This window comes from Cynocephalus volans, chromosome 8, assembly GCF_027409185.1.
Source record: "Cynocephalus volans isolate mCynVol1 chromosome 8, mCynVol1.pri, whole genome shotgun sequence".
Lineage (NCBI taxonomy): Eukaryota > Metazoa > Chordata > Mammalia > Dermoptera > Cynocephalidae > Cynocephalus > Cynocephalus volans.
In genome coordinates this window covers 19,964,017-19,979,518 of record NC_084467.1, presented here as the reverse complement: position 1 = coordinate 19,979,518, position 15,502 = coordinate 19,964,017, and the positions used below count along the sequence as shown (strand labels likewise).

Sequence of the window (15,502 nt, the reverse complement as noted above, 5' to 3'; positions counted from 1 at the left end):
ACTGTTCTTCACTAGGAAGAAATGAATCCAATAAGCTTTGCTCTGGGTGCCAGACTATCACCCCGTTTGGCCTACCTGCCACTGGTTCTGAATACAGCAGTGATTCTCAAAGTATCTTCTATTAAGCCAAATATTAAAGAGATATACAAAAATGCAAAACCGTTCTTCTCATTGGCTTATTGTTATTTTTAAACATATTAATAAATGTTTTAAATTTTTCTCATTTTTAATTTCTAATACAGTAAAATTGGTAAATATAACCCATATAAACCAAAGAACTTTTATTTATTTATTTATTTACTTATTTAATTTTTGTTTTTAAAAGATGACCGGTAAGGGGATCTTAACCCTTGACTTGGTGTTGTCAGCACCACGCTCACCCAGTGAGCTAACCAGCCATCCGTATATGGGATCCGAACCCATGGCCTTGGTGTTATCAGCACCACACTCTCTCAAGTGAGCCACGGGCCGGCCCCAAACCAAAGCTCTTTTTGATTCTCAATCATTTTTCAGAGTGTAAAGAGGTCCTGAGACAAAAAACTTTGAGAAATGCTAGACTACAGAAAGTTGTGTGTGGGCTTCAAGATAAAATGGCCTGGAACCACTGCTGCATTCTGCAAGTTCGTCCATGTGTAAAATCCAGAAAAGGGGAGCAGGATGAGAAAACCCAAGCTGTTCCACATTTCTCTTCTCTATTCTAGGCCTCCTGCAGACTGCAAAGGGAACCTTTCTAGAGTCAATTATATACACACACACAGAGACTCACACATATATACATGCACAACCACTGCAATCTACACAAATCTAACAGTGTGAACTATGCCCAATTTAAAAGAAAAAAAACCCAAAACCTAGAATGGAAATCACTAAAAAAGCTTTTAAGCATTTTGTGGTATATTATTTTTATAAAGGATTATATAGACCAGAGATACCAAGGGCAGGTATGGTAACCTAATGCAATTAGAGAGTTTAGAGTTTTAGAATTTCTGCTTCAAAAACACTTTTAATAGTGTAGGGCTGGTCAGTCAGCTCTCTTGGTTACAGCATGGTACTGATAACACCAAGGTGAAGGGTTCAAATCCCGGTACCAGCCAGCCATCAAAAGAAAAAACAAACAAAAACAACAACAACAAGAAAACATAGGGTTGAGTCAATGGGGTTTGGAATGAGGAGGGGTGAAGAAGCAAAATAGGAGAAAAAAAGCAACTCACAGGTCCTAAAAAAAATTGTTAACATTATGTAAACATTAGTAATTCATTTCATAAATGAATCAAGTGTTATGCTTTGTATCATTCAGTAATAACTTACTTAATCACACTTTACATTTATATCACACTTGTAACTTCCAAAAGCTTTCATATTAATTATCTCATTTTATCCTCACAACTGTGAAGTAGGCAGGGCAGTTACTGCCTTTTATAGGAAAGAAACCTGAGGAACAGTGAATAAGCTGCAGGCCACTATTGAAAGAGCACAGAAAGAGAAGTTAGGAGAACACAGAGGGAACGGTGTGAATTCTACATGGAACCTTGTGTTGCTGCTAAAATGAATAAGGTAAATCTCTATATAAAGGGCTGGCCCGTGGCTCACTTGAGAGAGTGTGGTGCTGATAACACCAAGGCCACGGGTTTGGATCCCATATAGGGATGGCCGGTTAGCTCACTGGGTGAGTGTGGTGCTGACAACACCAACTCAAGGGTTAAGATCCCCTTACCAGTCATCTTTAAAAAAAAAAAACAAAAAACTTTATATAAAGAAGTGAACATGAGGCCGGCCCGTGGCTCACTCGGTAGAGTGCGGTGCTGATAACACCCAGAAAAAAGAAGGAACTATATTTATAAGTTATATAATAGCAATCATCCCAGGGCAGGACTATTAAGGGCTTTTACATTATTCTTACACATTGTCATAGTGCTTTAATTTTTTTTATAACAAGCATGTGTTACTTCTTTTTAAATTTTCATTTTGAAATAATTTTATACTTACAGGAAAGTTGCAAAAATAGTACGAAGATTTCCCTTATACCTTTCACCCAGATTCCACAAACAATAAAACATTTTATCAAGTTTCTGTTATCATTCTCTCCCTATATTTATGTATAATATTTTATTCTTGAGCCATCGAAAAATAAGTTGTAGACATTATGTCCCTTTATTCCAAATGTTCCCCAAACAAGGACATTCTCTTCTATAACCATAGTACAATTATCAAAATCGGGAAATGAACATTAATATAGTACTATTATCTAATCTATAGACCTTATTCAAATTTCAGTAATTATCTCACTGTTGTCCTTGGCAGTTACAAATAGATTGATTGATTGACTGATAGATCAATCCTGGTCCAGGCTCATATGTGCATTAAGTTGTCATGTCTATACTGATATTTTTACTTAATAGAGGAGAGATTCCTATTTTGAAGAGGAAAAAAGGTTAATGGCCTTGGGCAAAACACTCATAATACCTACTGCTTCATCTGGAAAATGAAGATAATGACACTTGCCCTACATGTAGTGGAGAGTTTGAGAGAATCATATAAATTATTACATATAAGCACCATTCAGAAAGGATAAAACGACACTACACAAAGAGAGTGGACTTTGGAGTTAGATATGGATCTCTATCAAGTAACTAAACCTCCTGCAACCTCAGTTTCCTCACCTGAGAAACAGAAGCTAATATTTTTACTGGGACTAAAAAAAGATAATGAAGGTTAAAAATATAATATCATAGTAGTACATAGTAACAACAGCAAACAACTTTTTGAGCTAAGTGTTTTATGTGACATTTTAATTATTTTTATAAGGACCCTATAAAGTACGTGATAGAGTATTATCCTCATTTTACAGATGAGAAAACTGATGGTTAGAATGAGTCAATGACTTGCTTAAGATCACACTAGTGTCAGAGCAGAATTTGAACTCAAGTTCATATGATTCCAAAGCCTATATGCTTATCTACCACACTTGATTTTCTCATCTTATGTTAGGGGGTCACTAAATATTATTTTCTTTCTTCATACCCCTTCCTACACACATATTCAAGTTATATAATTCTTTAATTCTCCAAGAGAACCAAGTTTTAAATAAAATCAGCAGATGTACTTTATGAAAGAATAAACTGTCAGTATCTTAATTCATAAACTATCAATTTATAAACTTAATTTATAAACACACTATGAAGCTCTACAGAAAAAAAATTTAAAGTGAAATGTTCTTTAAGGAAATAACTATGGCACAAAAGATGGGACTACTCAAGTCTTCATTCCAACAATATTCACACTGCTAAAATGGTCATTGTAATAGAGAAACATGTAATTTAAAAATAAAAAGATTGAACTCATTTTAATAAACTCAGAAACACAACAAACTATGAGGAATAGCTCATTAAGTGTAGAAAAAGACAAGAAAAGAATTCTTATTACATCTGAGAAAGACTCAAGCCTCAGTATTTTTCTCATCTGAGACAGGAATTCTTGTTTTGTTCATGAACTTGGCATTTATTTTTTATTTATTTATTTATTTTTTTGTCGTTTTTTCATGACCGGCACTCAGCCAGTGAGTGCACCGGTCAGTCCTATATAGGATCCGAACCCGCGGCGGGAGCGTCGCCGCGCTCCCAGCGCAGCACTCTACCAAGTGCGCCACGGGCTCGGCCCGGAATTTATTTTCTCTAGTGTTCCAGTGCCCTTGCTACAAGACAGACAAAGTACTGACTTTAGTACTGAGCCACTAATTTGGTTTTTAAAAGAGTTTTGAAGATGAACAATGTAATAACATAATTTAAAAACAGAGTGAGACTATTTCTAGCTGCGTCCTCTAGGTTGGGCAGGAAACAGATTCCAAATAGCTCAAATGCATCATTGATACAGATGATATACCTAAAGTGGACTAGTTGTACCATCTCAATCAACTAAATGCAAAACCTCTAAAAAAGAAAAGGCAACAGGGCAGATGGGGTGAGGGATAAATTGCTTCTGACGTAAAAAATATATATATTTCTGATGTCACAATCCCATGACTTATTTCGTCCTTAAGGGCAGCAGAGAAAAAATATAAAGAAATAAAGATTAGTGCTATGAAAGGGCTTCAAAGGCTGGAGGATGACAGGTATCTTGGAAGGCTGATGAGTTGAGACCAATTTAATGTCAGTTAAGTTAAACGTCAAATTTAAGAAATAAAGCCTCAAAGAATATTCTTTAACAGTTGATTAAATTTTTTAAAAGTTTCCACTGCCAGGATGCATATGCATGAAGGTGAGAGATCTTGAGGAAGTAGTCACTTCTTAAGTATTTAAAGAAATCCACAATGGAAAAAACATCTAGCAGAGGATATGTGTTTCTATGGTTGGTATGTGCCATTTTACTTATGCAGCTTGTTGGGCAGCCAACTTATTTTTCTTCTGGACCTAATTCTTGAAAAAGATCCAAGTAAAATAATTATGCCCAAATCTAGTAAGCCTAGAGAATAAAGTAATCAGTATATTTGAAGAGCACACTAAATTTTATAAAGACAAGTAACACAATTACATTATTTCACTTAACTATGTGAAATTCCTATCTACCCTCCATACTCCATGAGATGCTAGTCAAGAAAATGACAAAACAAAATACACATATATACACATAAAACCTCAAAGGGATAACATCAGTGGGGAGATCTGGAGAAATGGACAAAGAAAGACTCTGGAAATGTAACTGCTTACAGAACATGAATTGGGTTCATGATATACAGACAAAAAACTAGTAAGAAAGTGAAAATAAAAGTTAAAATGCCTACCGTTAAAATCAATCTCCTATCCCACTGTTGGGAATATACCCAGAGGAATGGAAATCATCAAGTATAAGGTATACCTGTTCCCCAATGTTTATCTCAGCATTCTTTACAATAGCCAAGAGTTGGAACCAGCCCAAATGTCCATCATCAGATGAGTGGATACAGAAAATGTGGTACATCTACACAATGGAATACTACTCAGCTATAAAAACGAATGAAATACTGCCATTTGCAACAACATGGATGGACCTTGAGAGAATTATATTAAGTGAAACAAGTCAGGCACAGAAAGAGAAATACCACATGTTCTCACTTATTGGTGGGAGCTAAAAATTAATATATAAATTCACACACACACACACACACACACATACACACACACACAAAAAAAAAAGGGGGGGGGGAAGAAGATATAACAACCACAATTATTTGAAGTTCATATGACAAGCAAACAGAAAGGACATTGTTGGGGGGGAGGGAGAAGGGAGGGAGGTTTTGGTGATGGGGAGCAATAATCAGCCACAATGTATATCGACAAAATAAAAAATAAATAAATAAATAAATAAATAAATAAATAAATAAAAATCAATCTCCAAATCTAGTGAGATTCAAGAAAGACTGTGAGGAATCAATGTGAAGAAAAAAAAAGAATATCATTGATAAAACAGGAAGGTTTTAGGGAAATAATCTGAAATGAATGGATCATGTTCTCTCCTTTTCCCCTCAACCCAGCAGCAACAATTTAAAGGGATTTTCAAAACCCCTAATGGAACTAAACTGCCAAGACTGCTCAGACAAGAAGAATCATAATGAAAGTTGGAGGAAATTACTTTTTTTAAAGGTAGTACACTAAATTAAATGCAACACTCCAGTGGGGCAGATCTTTAAAATGTATTTGGTGGAAACCACAGATATAAGGGTTTAGCTAAACACTTCACTGCATAGGTTAGTGAAAACCTTTCAATTTCTCCATTATACTCACCTCCTTCCCAATCTTCCCCTAAAACAATACAGAATCTATCACTTTCATGTCAGATCCAGTGCTGTTGAAGCTAAAGCCTACCAAGATTACTGCAATGCTCTTAGGCTATGAGGTTGCAACACTGGTATCTGGGGTTTCAGTTGCAGAACACATGTACAATCAAGGCAGCCAAGGGTCATGCAAGCCTCCAGCAACTTTAATAAGCATCGCCCAAAGGAGTCTAAAACCAGGCTTAGAAAATGTCATTAAGGAAGCAGGAAAAGCAGTCAGTGAAATCGGTAGAGACCAGATTATCTAGACAAGGGTCTGTAAAAGGAAATTGGGAAGCTGAGAAGGATGTAAAATTTGGTCATTTAAAACAGTCGCTTCCAGGGCCGGCCCACGGCTCACTCGGGAGAGTGTGGTGCTGACAACACCAAGTCAAGGGTTAAGATCCCCTTACCGGTCATCTTTAAAAAAAAAAAAAGTCATCTCCGAGGAGCTACAAAGATCGAACTCCTCTCTGAAATAAAGATGGAAAAGGTACCATATACACGAGGGCTGTCTGAGTCCTTAGTCCTAGTTTTAAAGCATTAAGCTGTAAGTCAGAAACAGTACTGCACCGCCTAAGCTTCAGGCAACACTATAAGCAGAATCCAGCACAGGAAGACAGGAAGTACTCATAAATTCACAATGAAGGGGTGCTTCCTTCAACCGCCAGTAACAAATATAAAAATTGTTTCCCAGAGCTTAAAACACACACCTTACTTAAAATTCTTATTATATAGTACTTATTTGTATAAGTAACAATTTTAACTGGAGAGACTTGGAATATACTTTAAATATAAATGTTTCTGCCTCCATCTTCTACTTACCAAAACTTATCTCCTTATCTTCCTATTATAAAGTCAGTAATTCTCAGGGGGAAGGGCATGGGGAGTATGGCAGGGTGAGAGGTGGGGATGAACTACACAGAATCCCCTTAAGGCTTTTAAAAACTACATAGCACCCCAACCCCACCTCACCTGGGGAATCACCACCTGCAATGAGGTATTACTGTTGGGAATGTCTGGCGCATGTGTGTGAAGGCAGATACAGGGAGAGCACCACTGCCTGAAAATCCGGAGACTTCAAAAATGTAATAGATTTTTCATTTTACTTTCTTTTATTAACAAATTATTTTCATAATTTTCAAAGTACTTTCACATCTATCTCATTTGAGTTAGAAAATACTCCCTCACTTAGTGGCAACTGTCTACTTCAACATAAAATAGCACAGGGCAAAATATAGCTGTTAATGTTATCAGGTGAACTAAGGTAAAATTTAGTTCAATGGAAATATTTTTACTTGAATAGAACTAAAAATTCTTGAGAACCTCTAAACCACTGTACCAATTTAAGAGGGTATTACTATGGCCTACTAGACTATAAACTCCTTGAAGACAAGGAACCATGTCTTATCCTGTATCCTCCAAGACTTCCTGAACAATGTAAGAGAATGAACTAGCTTATATAAATTTATTTATTAATTTATTCACTCAACATTTATTGAACACTGAATGCCTACTCTGTCAGGTTCTGTGTTAGCTCAGACTTTTAAAAAATTACACTGAATTTTAGCCCTTAATAATAGAAAAGATCACCACCTTTCTGGTTTCCTTTCTCTAATTCTTGATTACTAGTTTAACTGGAATAACAATTCTACAGCATGTTTCAATTTTCAAACAACGGGCATATATATAAGTGGGCATATATATATAAGTGCACATAACACAGCCATGATACTGACAATAAATAATATCATTTGACAATCACCTCAGTAACAGTTGTTGGATTGGAGCCCATGACTAAAAATGTTTCAGCAACAGGATTGTTTTAAGCAAGACCAAGCAGCAACTAACCCTTTGTTTTGACTACTCAATTTTTGTTTACAGTTGCACCAAATCTTATAGTCTTTCCCGCCTCCTTAAAGAATAAACCACGTATGTTAAACTGTGATAGCAACAACATGGTAAATACTATTTACCATGACTTGTATACCATGCTAGAATTTATAGAGTTTCACAACTATACATATCTCCCTTAGTCCTCAAAACTCATTTGACAGCTGGGAGAATTGGTGCTCAAAGCTGTGGATACCCTGCATGTCCAAAGTGGCAGACTGGGGTTTTCAGTCTAAACTTGGGTCTCCTGATTCCTGTAAGTCCAGTGCTCTCTTCACCACAACTGCCTCCTTCCTATGCCAAGGCTTGGAAAGTTGTACAGACTGAGAACATGAAAACAATAAGTCTATGAAAGGTAAGGCTATGAAACAGTAGACAGTGGTTATCAAAATTGTCAACACAGCCTCAGGGAAAAAAAGGGGGGGGGCTGGCTGATTAGCTCAGTTGCACAGCCTTCTAAAACCAAGATCATGGGTTCAGATCCCCGTACCAGCCAGCCACCAAAAAAAAAAAAACACAAAAAACACAAAGCTCTCTGTTTAATGAGACCAAAATTGGCCAGATGTTGAGAAATAAAATGGGTAATAGATGGTGTGAAAAACAATTTAGTATAGACTTAAATTTGATGATCAACAGAAATTTGATATTCATGAATCCTCAAATGTCCTAATTTATAAGTAGTCCCCTCGTTCTGTTCGCTTCAGAAATAACTGGAAAATTTCTAAATCTCTCTTATAGAACAGAATTGCAAAAAATATATATAATCTTGTTCTTCAGTCCAATACTCCATAATATAAACTAAGAAACAGATAAGTGCATTGAAATGCTTATTTAATATATGATGCTCCAACCAGGAAAGACAGGTAGAAATATATTTAGGTCTTCTATTAACATTTAAATAATGCCAAAGGAGAGCAAACAGATTTAAGAGCTGAAGCATTGCTAGTATTTTTAAATTTTACAGATAAAATCTGAGCAATTGGCATATGGTATTTACTATTAAACTTTAGGGTAAGAAAATTCAAATTCCAAAGCCATCAGTAAAATAACAGATCTTCATTAGACAACAAATTCACTTCTTCACACTTATTCACACTGATTGAGTGGCTACTACAGTACAAGTAGGAAACTGGGTGCATTTGTTTAAATACAAAGAGAAGTTGAAATACACAATATGTAAACAATAGAGGACTCTCAATCTTCTTGCTTAAATGGAGGTACATCATCTCATGTTACTGTAAGTAGCAGCCAGTCAAATGCCACAGCTGTCCTAAATCTACCAACTCTGTTTAATATGCTTTTTCTATTCTTGTGTCACTATTAATGTTAAGTTGTTCAAATATTTTTCAATAGCCAGGGGAAAAAAGTCTTTCTTAATTCAAGAATTTATAGTGTGTGTAACATGAACTGAAGAGACCTTTCCATTAAACCTGTAGGAAAAAATGTTTTTGCTTTTACAGTTTTAGTTAAAATGGTCAGGTTTGCATTTCGGTCTGCTGTACTCACTGCTGTGTCCTTACTGGCTAAAATAGTGCCTTGCACACAGTATATATATATATTTGTTGAATGAATGAATTATTCCTATGATCTATGCCTCATTACACAAGGATATATCCAAGAACTTTTTACTTTGACTTCTTAATGCTTTTAAATTTTAAGTAAAGAAAACTCCCAGTGTTTACGTCAGTCAGCTGCTTGTGGAAAGCAATCATTCCACAAGTGTAAACAAGAGCATGTGCAAGGTGTACAGTTATGTTAAGACAACTTGGGTGTCAGCAGCTACCTCACATATTTCTCTAAGTCGAACAGCCAGAAGAGCCAGATTGTAAAAACACCATGAGGATTCAATTAAGCCTATATCCACATGCTGAGAATTTTCCTTTGTAAACTAATTACTTCTCCACTAAAATTGTTTCTTTATTAAGGCAAGTACAATTTAGCATTAACACTCTGAAAAGAAACAGAAAATAAGTCTACACAAATTGGGCTTGGAGAAGCTATGAGAGTCACTAAGTTGCCCCATGAACCTGTTGTCCTCTCCCTCAGGACTGAATTCAACTTCTATTTAAAGAGACCTTGCTTTTCTTTCGGAGGAAAAGAAAAAAAAGAGTTTAGAGAAAATTCCTTTTAAAAGGTTCGAAGAAAAATATGTTTGAAATTGTCAAAATAACGTTTGCTGAAAAACTGATCATCAGCCCCTTCCGAGTCTGGAGCGGGACCACAGGGCATGATTTGGGGGTATGAGTTCCAGCCTCGGTGCCAGTTCGAGATCCCACATGGGAAGCAGAAGGCGAAAGTAGGGGCGGCGTGGCTCCGGTCCAGTCTGCCAGAAGCCCGGCGGACCGAGGGGCCACGTCTGCTCTCAACTTTGTCAGCCTTGCCCTCTCCCCGTGCGTACGGTCCACGCGCCTCCCGGCTCAGGCCGGCAAACTCTCTGGCCAGAGCGGGGCTCCAGGGCCAGTGGAGGTCAGCCGGGGGGCCTGGGAGTAACCCTTGGGTCCCGGCGGCGCCGGGCGGGGAGGGGTTCGCCGCCCCTCCCCCCGGCGAGCCCGGGCGCTCCCAACGGCGGCGCGGCGGCTCCCTCAGTCCGCGCCCGCCGCGCCCTCCCCGCCGGGCCGGGCAGGCCCTCGCCACGCCCCGCGCCCCCGGGGCGGACCCCCGGCGAGCCGGCCAGCGGCTCCCCAGGCAGCGCTCCCCAGGAGAGCCCCCGGCGCGGGCGTGCGGCCTAGTCTGGGTTACATAACGGGGCCGGGCCCCTCCAGAGCGGGCCGGGGACCAGGGGACCAGGGGACCAGGGGGCCCCTGCCTGGCGGAGGAGGGGCGCGGCCGCTCACCTGCCATAGATGCCCTCGGTGATCCGGTTCCGCTTTAGGGGGCGGCGGAGCTTACTGCAGTCGGCGTTCCGCCGTTTCATCCTCCTGCTGGGGGGCCGGGTGCCCGCGCCGCCGCCGTATCTCACCTCAGCCGCCGCCGCCGCCGGCCCGCCCCGCGTTGGGCCTGGACTCTACCCCTGGGGCCGGTCACACAGACATGGAGCCAGCACCCGTGGGGAGGGGGTGGCACGGGGTGGGGGTGCTCAGAGCCTCCTCCGCCTTCGGAAACAAAGAAATGACAATTCCGGGGCCCGCCCGCCCAGCAGCAGCCAGCCGCCTGCCCCGCCTCCCAGGCTCCGACGGACGGCCTGGGGGACCAATCGAAGGCGCCGCTACGCCGCTGCTGGCCAATCCTAGGGCTCGCTGAGGCAAAACGGACTCTAGAACCCGCCTGTTTGAAGGACAGAAGGATGCACCAATCATTATGGTGTCTGGGCCCGTGGCTGGACCTATCAGAAAAGACTTAAATAGGGGCTTATAAATAGGCCCTATAAATATAACATCCTATATTATGTCTTGTTGCGAAGGTATGCTTCGCTGTTATTGGATTGCCTTTCATTGTATTGTAATCCAGACTAGAGCATACCATGCTGTACGGCATCTTAGGCTCCCGTCTAGCAATGCATAAAATCAGGAGGCCCGGGTTTGCGGCATGTGGGGTTTCTGCGCTGACATGTGCTTCCGTCGTGGTGTCATTATGTAAGGTAGCATCCCGGGAGCAGCGAGCGCCGGGGCCCTTCCTGCGGACGCTGGGGCGCTCCGCCAGGCCAGCCGCGTCAGCGCGCGACGGGGGTACGAATGACAAAGCAAACCCACACATACATACACACACGCACCCCGCCAGCTTCCCGCGACGTGGTGACAGCGCGACGACCAATCGGAGGAGGCGTGGGGCGGGGTCGCCGCGGTCCCGCCCCACGGGCTGCGTCACGGGGCCGCACCGTGGGTGTGCGCGACGTCGCGCGAAGCGGCCGTGGTTGTGCGGGGCGGCGCGGCCCGGCCGGAGCCCCACTTCCGCAGACTGGGCTGGGCTCCGCGGGAACAGACTCGCGGGACCGGGAGGGCATCGGCCTCAGGGGCATGTCTGCCCCCGGGCGGGGTCCGGACTTCGGCTGGGCTCCCTGGAGGTGGGGACGCCGGGCCATCGACCCTTCTCTCAACATTCATTGAGTGCTGATTTTGTGCCAGGCACCGTGCTGGGTAATTTGCGTCTATTTGCTCATTTACCCCTCATAACTCCCTTGCCACGTCGGTGCGGCAAAATAAGAATTAGAAAACACAGCTAAGGGCCGGCCCGTGGCTCACTCGGGAGAGTGTGGTGCTGATAACACCGAGGCCATGGGTTTGGATCCCTGTATAGGGATGGCCGGGTCTCTCCCTCGGGAGAGCGTGGTGCTGACAACACCAAGTCAAGGGTTAAGATCCCCTTACCGGTCATCTTTAAAAAAAAGAAAGAAAGAAAGAAAACACAGCTAAGATTTTTTTAAAACAGAAAGAAAAAGAATGTATCATTAGATAAACCTGGGAAAAATGTAGAAAAATAGCCGGAGTGGGGGAAAAAAAACATGGGTTATTTTCATTTAACACACAGTTATCATTTTATTGTGTTTTTCCCCCAATCCTTCCCCCCACCATGGATGATATTATTATTACTGTTACTATTAAATAGATTAGTGGTCATACTACTCAATTTTGTATCCTGTTCTTTATTTAACATAAGCATTTTTATACATTATTGTGCATCCTTCGTAAATATTTCTGACGGTTGCAGAATGTCCTTATCAAGTGTGCTTTACGAGCTTAAACCCTCAACACCAGTGGGGTAGTTACTCTTCTAGCACATTTTATTTTTTTATTTTTATTTTTATTTTTTAAAAGATGACTGGTAAGGGGATCTTAACCCTTGACTTGGTGTTGTCAGCACCGCACTCTCCCAAGTGAGCCAACCGGCCATCCCTATATGGGATCCGAACCCGTGGCCTTGGTGTTATCAGCACCGCACTCTCCCGAGTGAGACACAGGCCGGCCGTTCTAGCACATTTTAAACACTTCCCAAGAAGTACATGTCATTTTATTTTGTTCTGGGACACATAGACCTCTCTCTGCCCTGTGATTACCCACCCTTAACCAACACCCATCCCAAGGAGGAACTAGTAGTTTACACCAAACTCATTGTCCTCAGTCGCTGCTCTCTGTTACTTTCTCCTGCTCACAGACCTGCAAAGATCCCTTAGTGCCTGGAAGAGAAAACCCATTCTCTTTAGTATGGCATCCAGAACTGATCACAATAGAGACCCGCCTTCCATTTCCAGGCCTCCCCTGGCAAGCAAGCCTTATCTCCTTGCGGTCCTTAAACCCACTGCAACGTTATCTTCCCTCCTTCCTGCCTTTGCTTTCAGCAGAACATCTCTTGTCAGTGCTGCTTCTAGTGTGTGGTTTCTTAGGTGAGGCTTATCCATCCACTTAGATGAAAAGCTTCTTGGGGATCGGATCCATATCCTGAGGAGATGCAGTTTAGAAAAATGATAATAGTGTCTGCTTTTTCAGACCAGGGTTGAAATTCCAGCTTCGCCACTTACTAGCTTTGGCAAGTTTCTGAATCTTTCAGAGCCTCTGTTTCCATTCGGGTTTGTTTTAGGCCTTGGATAATAATGTGCTTTCAGAGCCAGGTATGCAGTAGAGAGCAGCAAGTAACTGCTGTTAACAGTATACTTGTTTTTTATCCTTCACCTCTACTCTAGTAGGTTGATAAAGTGGCATTTGTGGCCAAGGATAACAAACTCTGTGAGCTCAAAGTCTCACCTAGGTCTGCCCGTTTTTGAGAAAGGATATGAATAGAGTACTCTGCTGGAGCCGCAGAAACAGGCTTCAGCTGTCCAGGCAGATTGGTTCATGGAGGCAGATACAGGCAGGAGCTAAATCAATCTGGTTGGAGGCTTGGTGGACAGGTACATGGTAAGGTTCTGGCTCTAGACTCTTTGGGGACCCCAGACCTGAATATATCTCATCCCCATGACTGCAAGATTTCAGATTGCCTGGGCCAGAAGTTAAGACAGTCATCTCCATGAGGTTAGGATCGGTATCTGTGATCTTTCCCACCTGCCACTGTGTCCCTGTTGTCTAGGACAGTGCCATGATATACTGTGGAATGGATAGGTGAGTAATCCAGAGAAAAGATGAGAGAAGCACTGGGGACACATGCCAGCTTTCTGGAACTCACTGTCAAGCCTGCCAACAAATAAGTTCCTGACAAAGGCATCCATGCTATAGTGAAAGTTTGGAGTGTCTGAGAGCACTGGGAGGGTGTGGCTGAGAGTTACTGTTGGGCTGTAGGGCTATGTGGAAGCAGAGAAAGGGCAGAGGGAATCTCAGGGTGATGGTCAGAGAAGAAGCAACCTGAAAGTCTGGAGGCCTGGGTTCCAGTCCCAATTCAGATGACAGCTCACTGGTGTCCTTGGTTAAGTCATCTACCCGTCCTGTGCCAAGATCCCCTCTGGCTTCTAGCGTTATGTTTAGAATCAGGTCATGTTAGCTCCATTTTACACATGAGAAAATTGAGGCTCAGAGAAAACAAGATCACACAATTGGTATGGTAGAGCAACTTAGCTCAAAGCACAAGCTGAGCAAGACTAAGCCTTGAGGCTGCAGGCACATGCTGTGGTGCCTATATATGGCTGTTGATGGTTACAGTGTTGATCTAATTGACTGGGGTGGGATAATGGAAATGACCTTCTTGCCAAGAGCCCAAGGACAGGCCAGAATCGGACTTCCCTTCTCCATAGTCTTCTCTTTCACTTCCCCAGACCCAACTCTCTTTTCCTGATCCACCCTAGCTCTAGCCCTTTTGGCTCTAGCCAAGTGTCAGCCTTTCCCTTCTGAGCCCTGAAATGAGCCTTTGGGATTCTAAGGGCACAGAACTGGGCTGACCTGAGGCAGGCCTCCTGCCAGAGATCACCCAGCTCCCCACACCTCCACCACCAATCAGGAAGTAGAGATCAGCCAGTCACCATGAGTAAGACAGGGAAGGGAAATAATTTGCTCTCATTCAAAAGACCAAAGCTCAGACAGGAATTTACACCTGTCCCTCCTCCTTGGACTTTCTGATGGGCAAGGGGTTGGGATTTGAGTTTGGGCTTCAGCTGTGCTCAGAACAGCCCTGGAAAGAGATCATCACACCTTGTTTTACAAACAAGGAAATGGCATTCCCACTTCCTTCAGCAGCTTTGATCCCCTTAGGCCCACCAGGCAGGACTGGCCCAGCTACCTTGAGCTTTGTTCCTGGACTACAGGAGTCACAGAAAAATCCGTACATTGGAATGACCACCTCTTACACATGTACCTGGATCCCCCAGAGAATGCTGTTAATAGAGGATGTTCACTGTAGTGTTTAGAACAGGGACAACTTGGAAAATCCCACAAAGAGGGCTGGTCAGACAGGTTATCACACACCCTTGCCATGGAAGTCACTGTAGCCTGGAGAATGATTATATGTAGCACTTACGATTGCAGTCACTGCTCCAACCTTTTGTTTTAATCCTCACAACAACCCTATGAGGAAGAGATTATTACTGGTACCATATTTCAGATGAGAAAATTGTGGCACAAAGGGGTTAAGTCACTTGCCTAAGGTCACACAGTAAGTGACAAGAGTTGGGATTCAATCCCGGGCAGTCCGCTGCCAGAGCCTGGGATTTTGGTCATCATGCTATAGTGTTGTAAAAAAATTCTCCTGGCTTGGAAACTGCTCATGATATACTGTTCATAAAAAAAGCAAGTTACTGAACAGTATGTACTGTATAATCCCATTTTTGTGGGGAAAAAAACAAGGCATAAATCCACATGAGTAGGAAAAATCTGAAAGGGTATAAACACAACGTTAAGTGCTGGTTTTTAGAGATATTGAAATCATGGGTGCTTTATGTGAGCTTTATATATCTCTGTATTTTCAAAG

General features: G+C 42.1%; 1 protein-coding gene across 1 annotated transcript in view; it reads right to left on the bottom strand.

The window, feature by feature from the left end:
- MACO1 (macoilin 1) overlaps window positions 1–11,192 on the bottom strand; it is a 58,607-nt gene extending 47,415 nt beyond the window's left edge. Inside the window, exons 1-2 of the mRNA XM_063106194.1 lie at window positions 11,138–11,192; window positions 10,513–10,770 (exon numbers count right to left, since the gene is read on the bottom strand). Of these exons, the coding sequence (XP_062962264.1) occupies window positions 10,513–10,592 (80 nt within the window). The 5' untranslated portion in view covers window positions 10,593–10,770; window positions 11,138–11,192. The remainder of the gene's footprint in view (window positions 1–10,512; window positions 10,771–11,137) is intronic.
- Window positions 11,193–15,502: the final 4,310 nt, after the last annotated feature.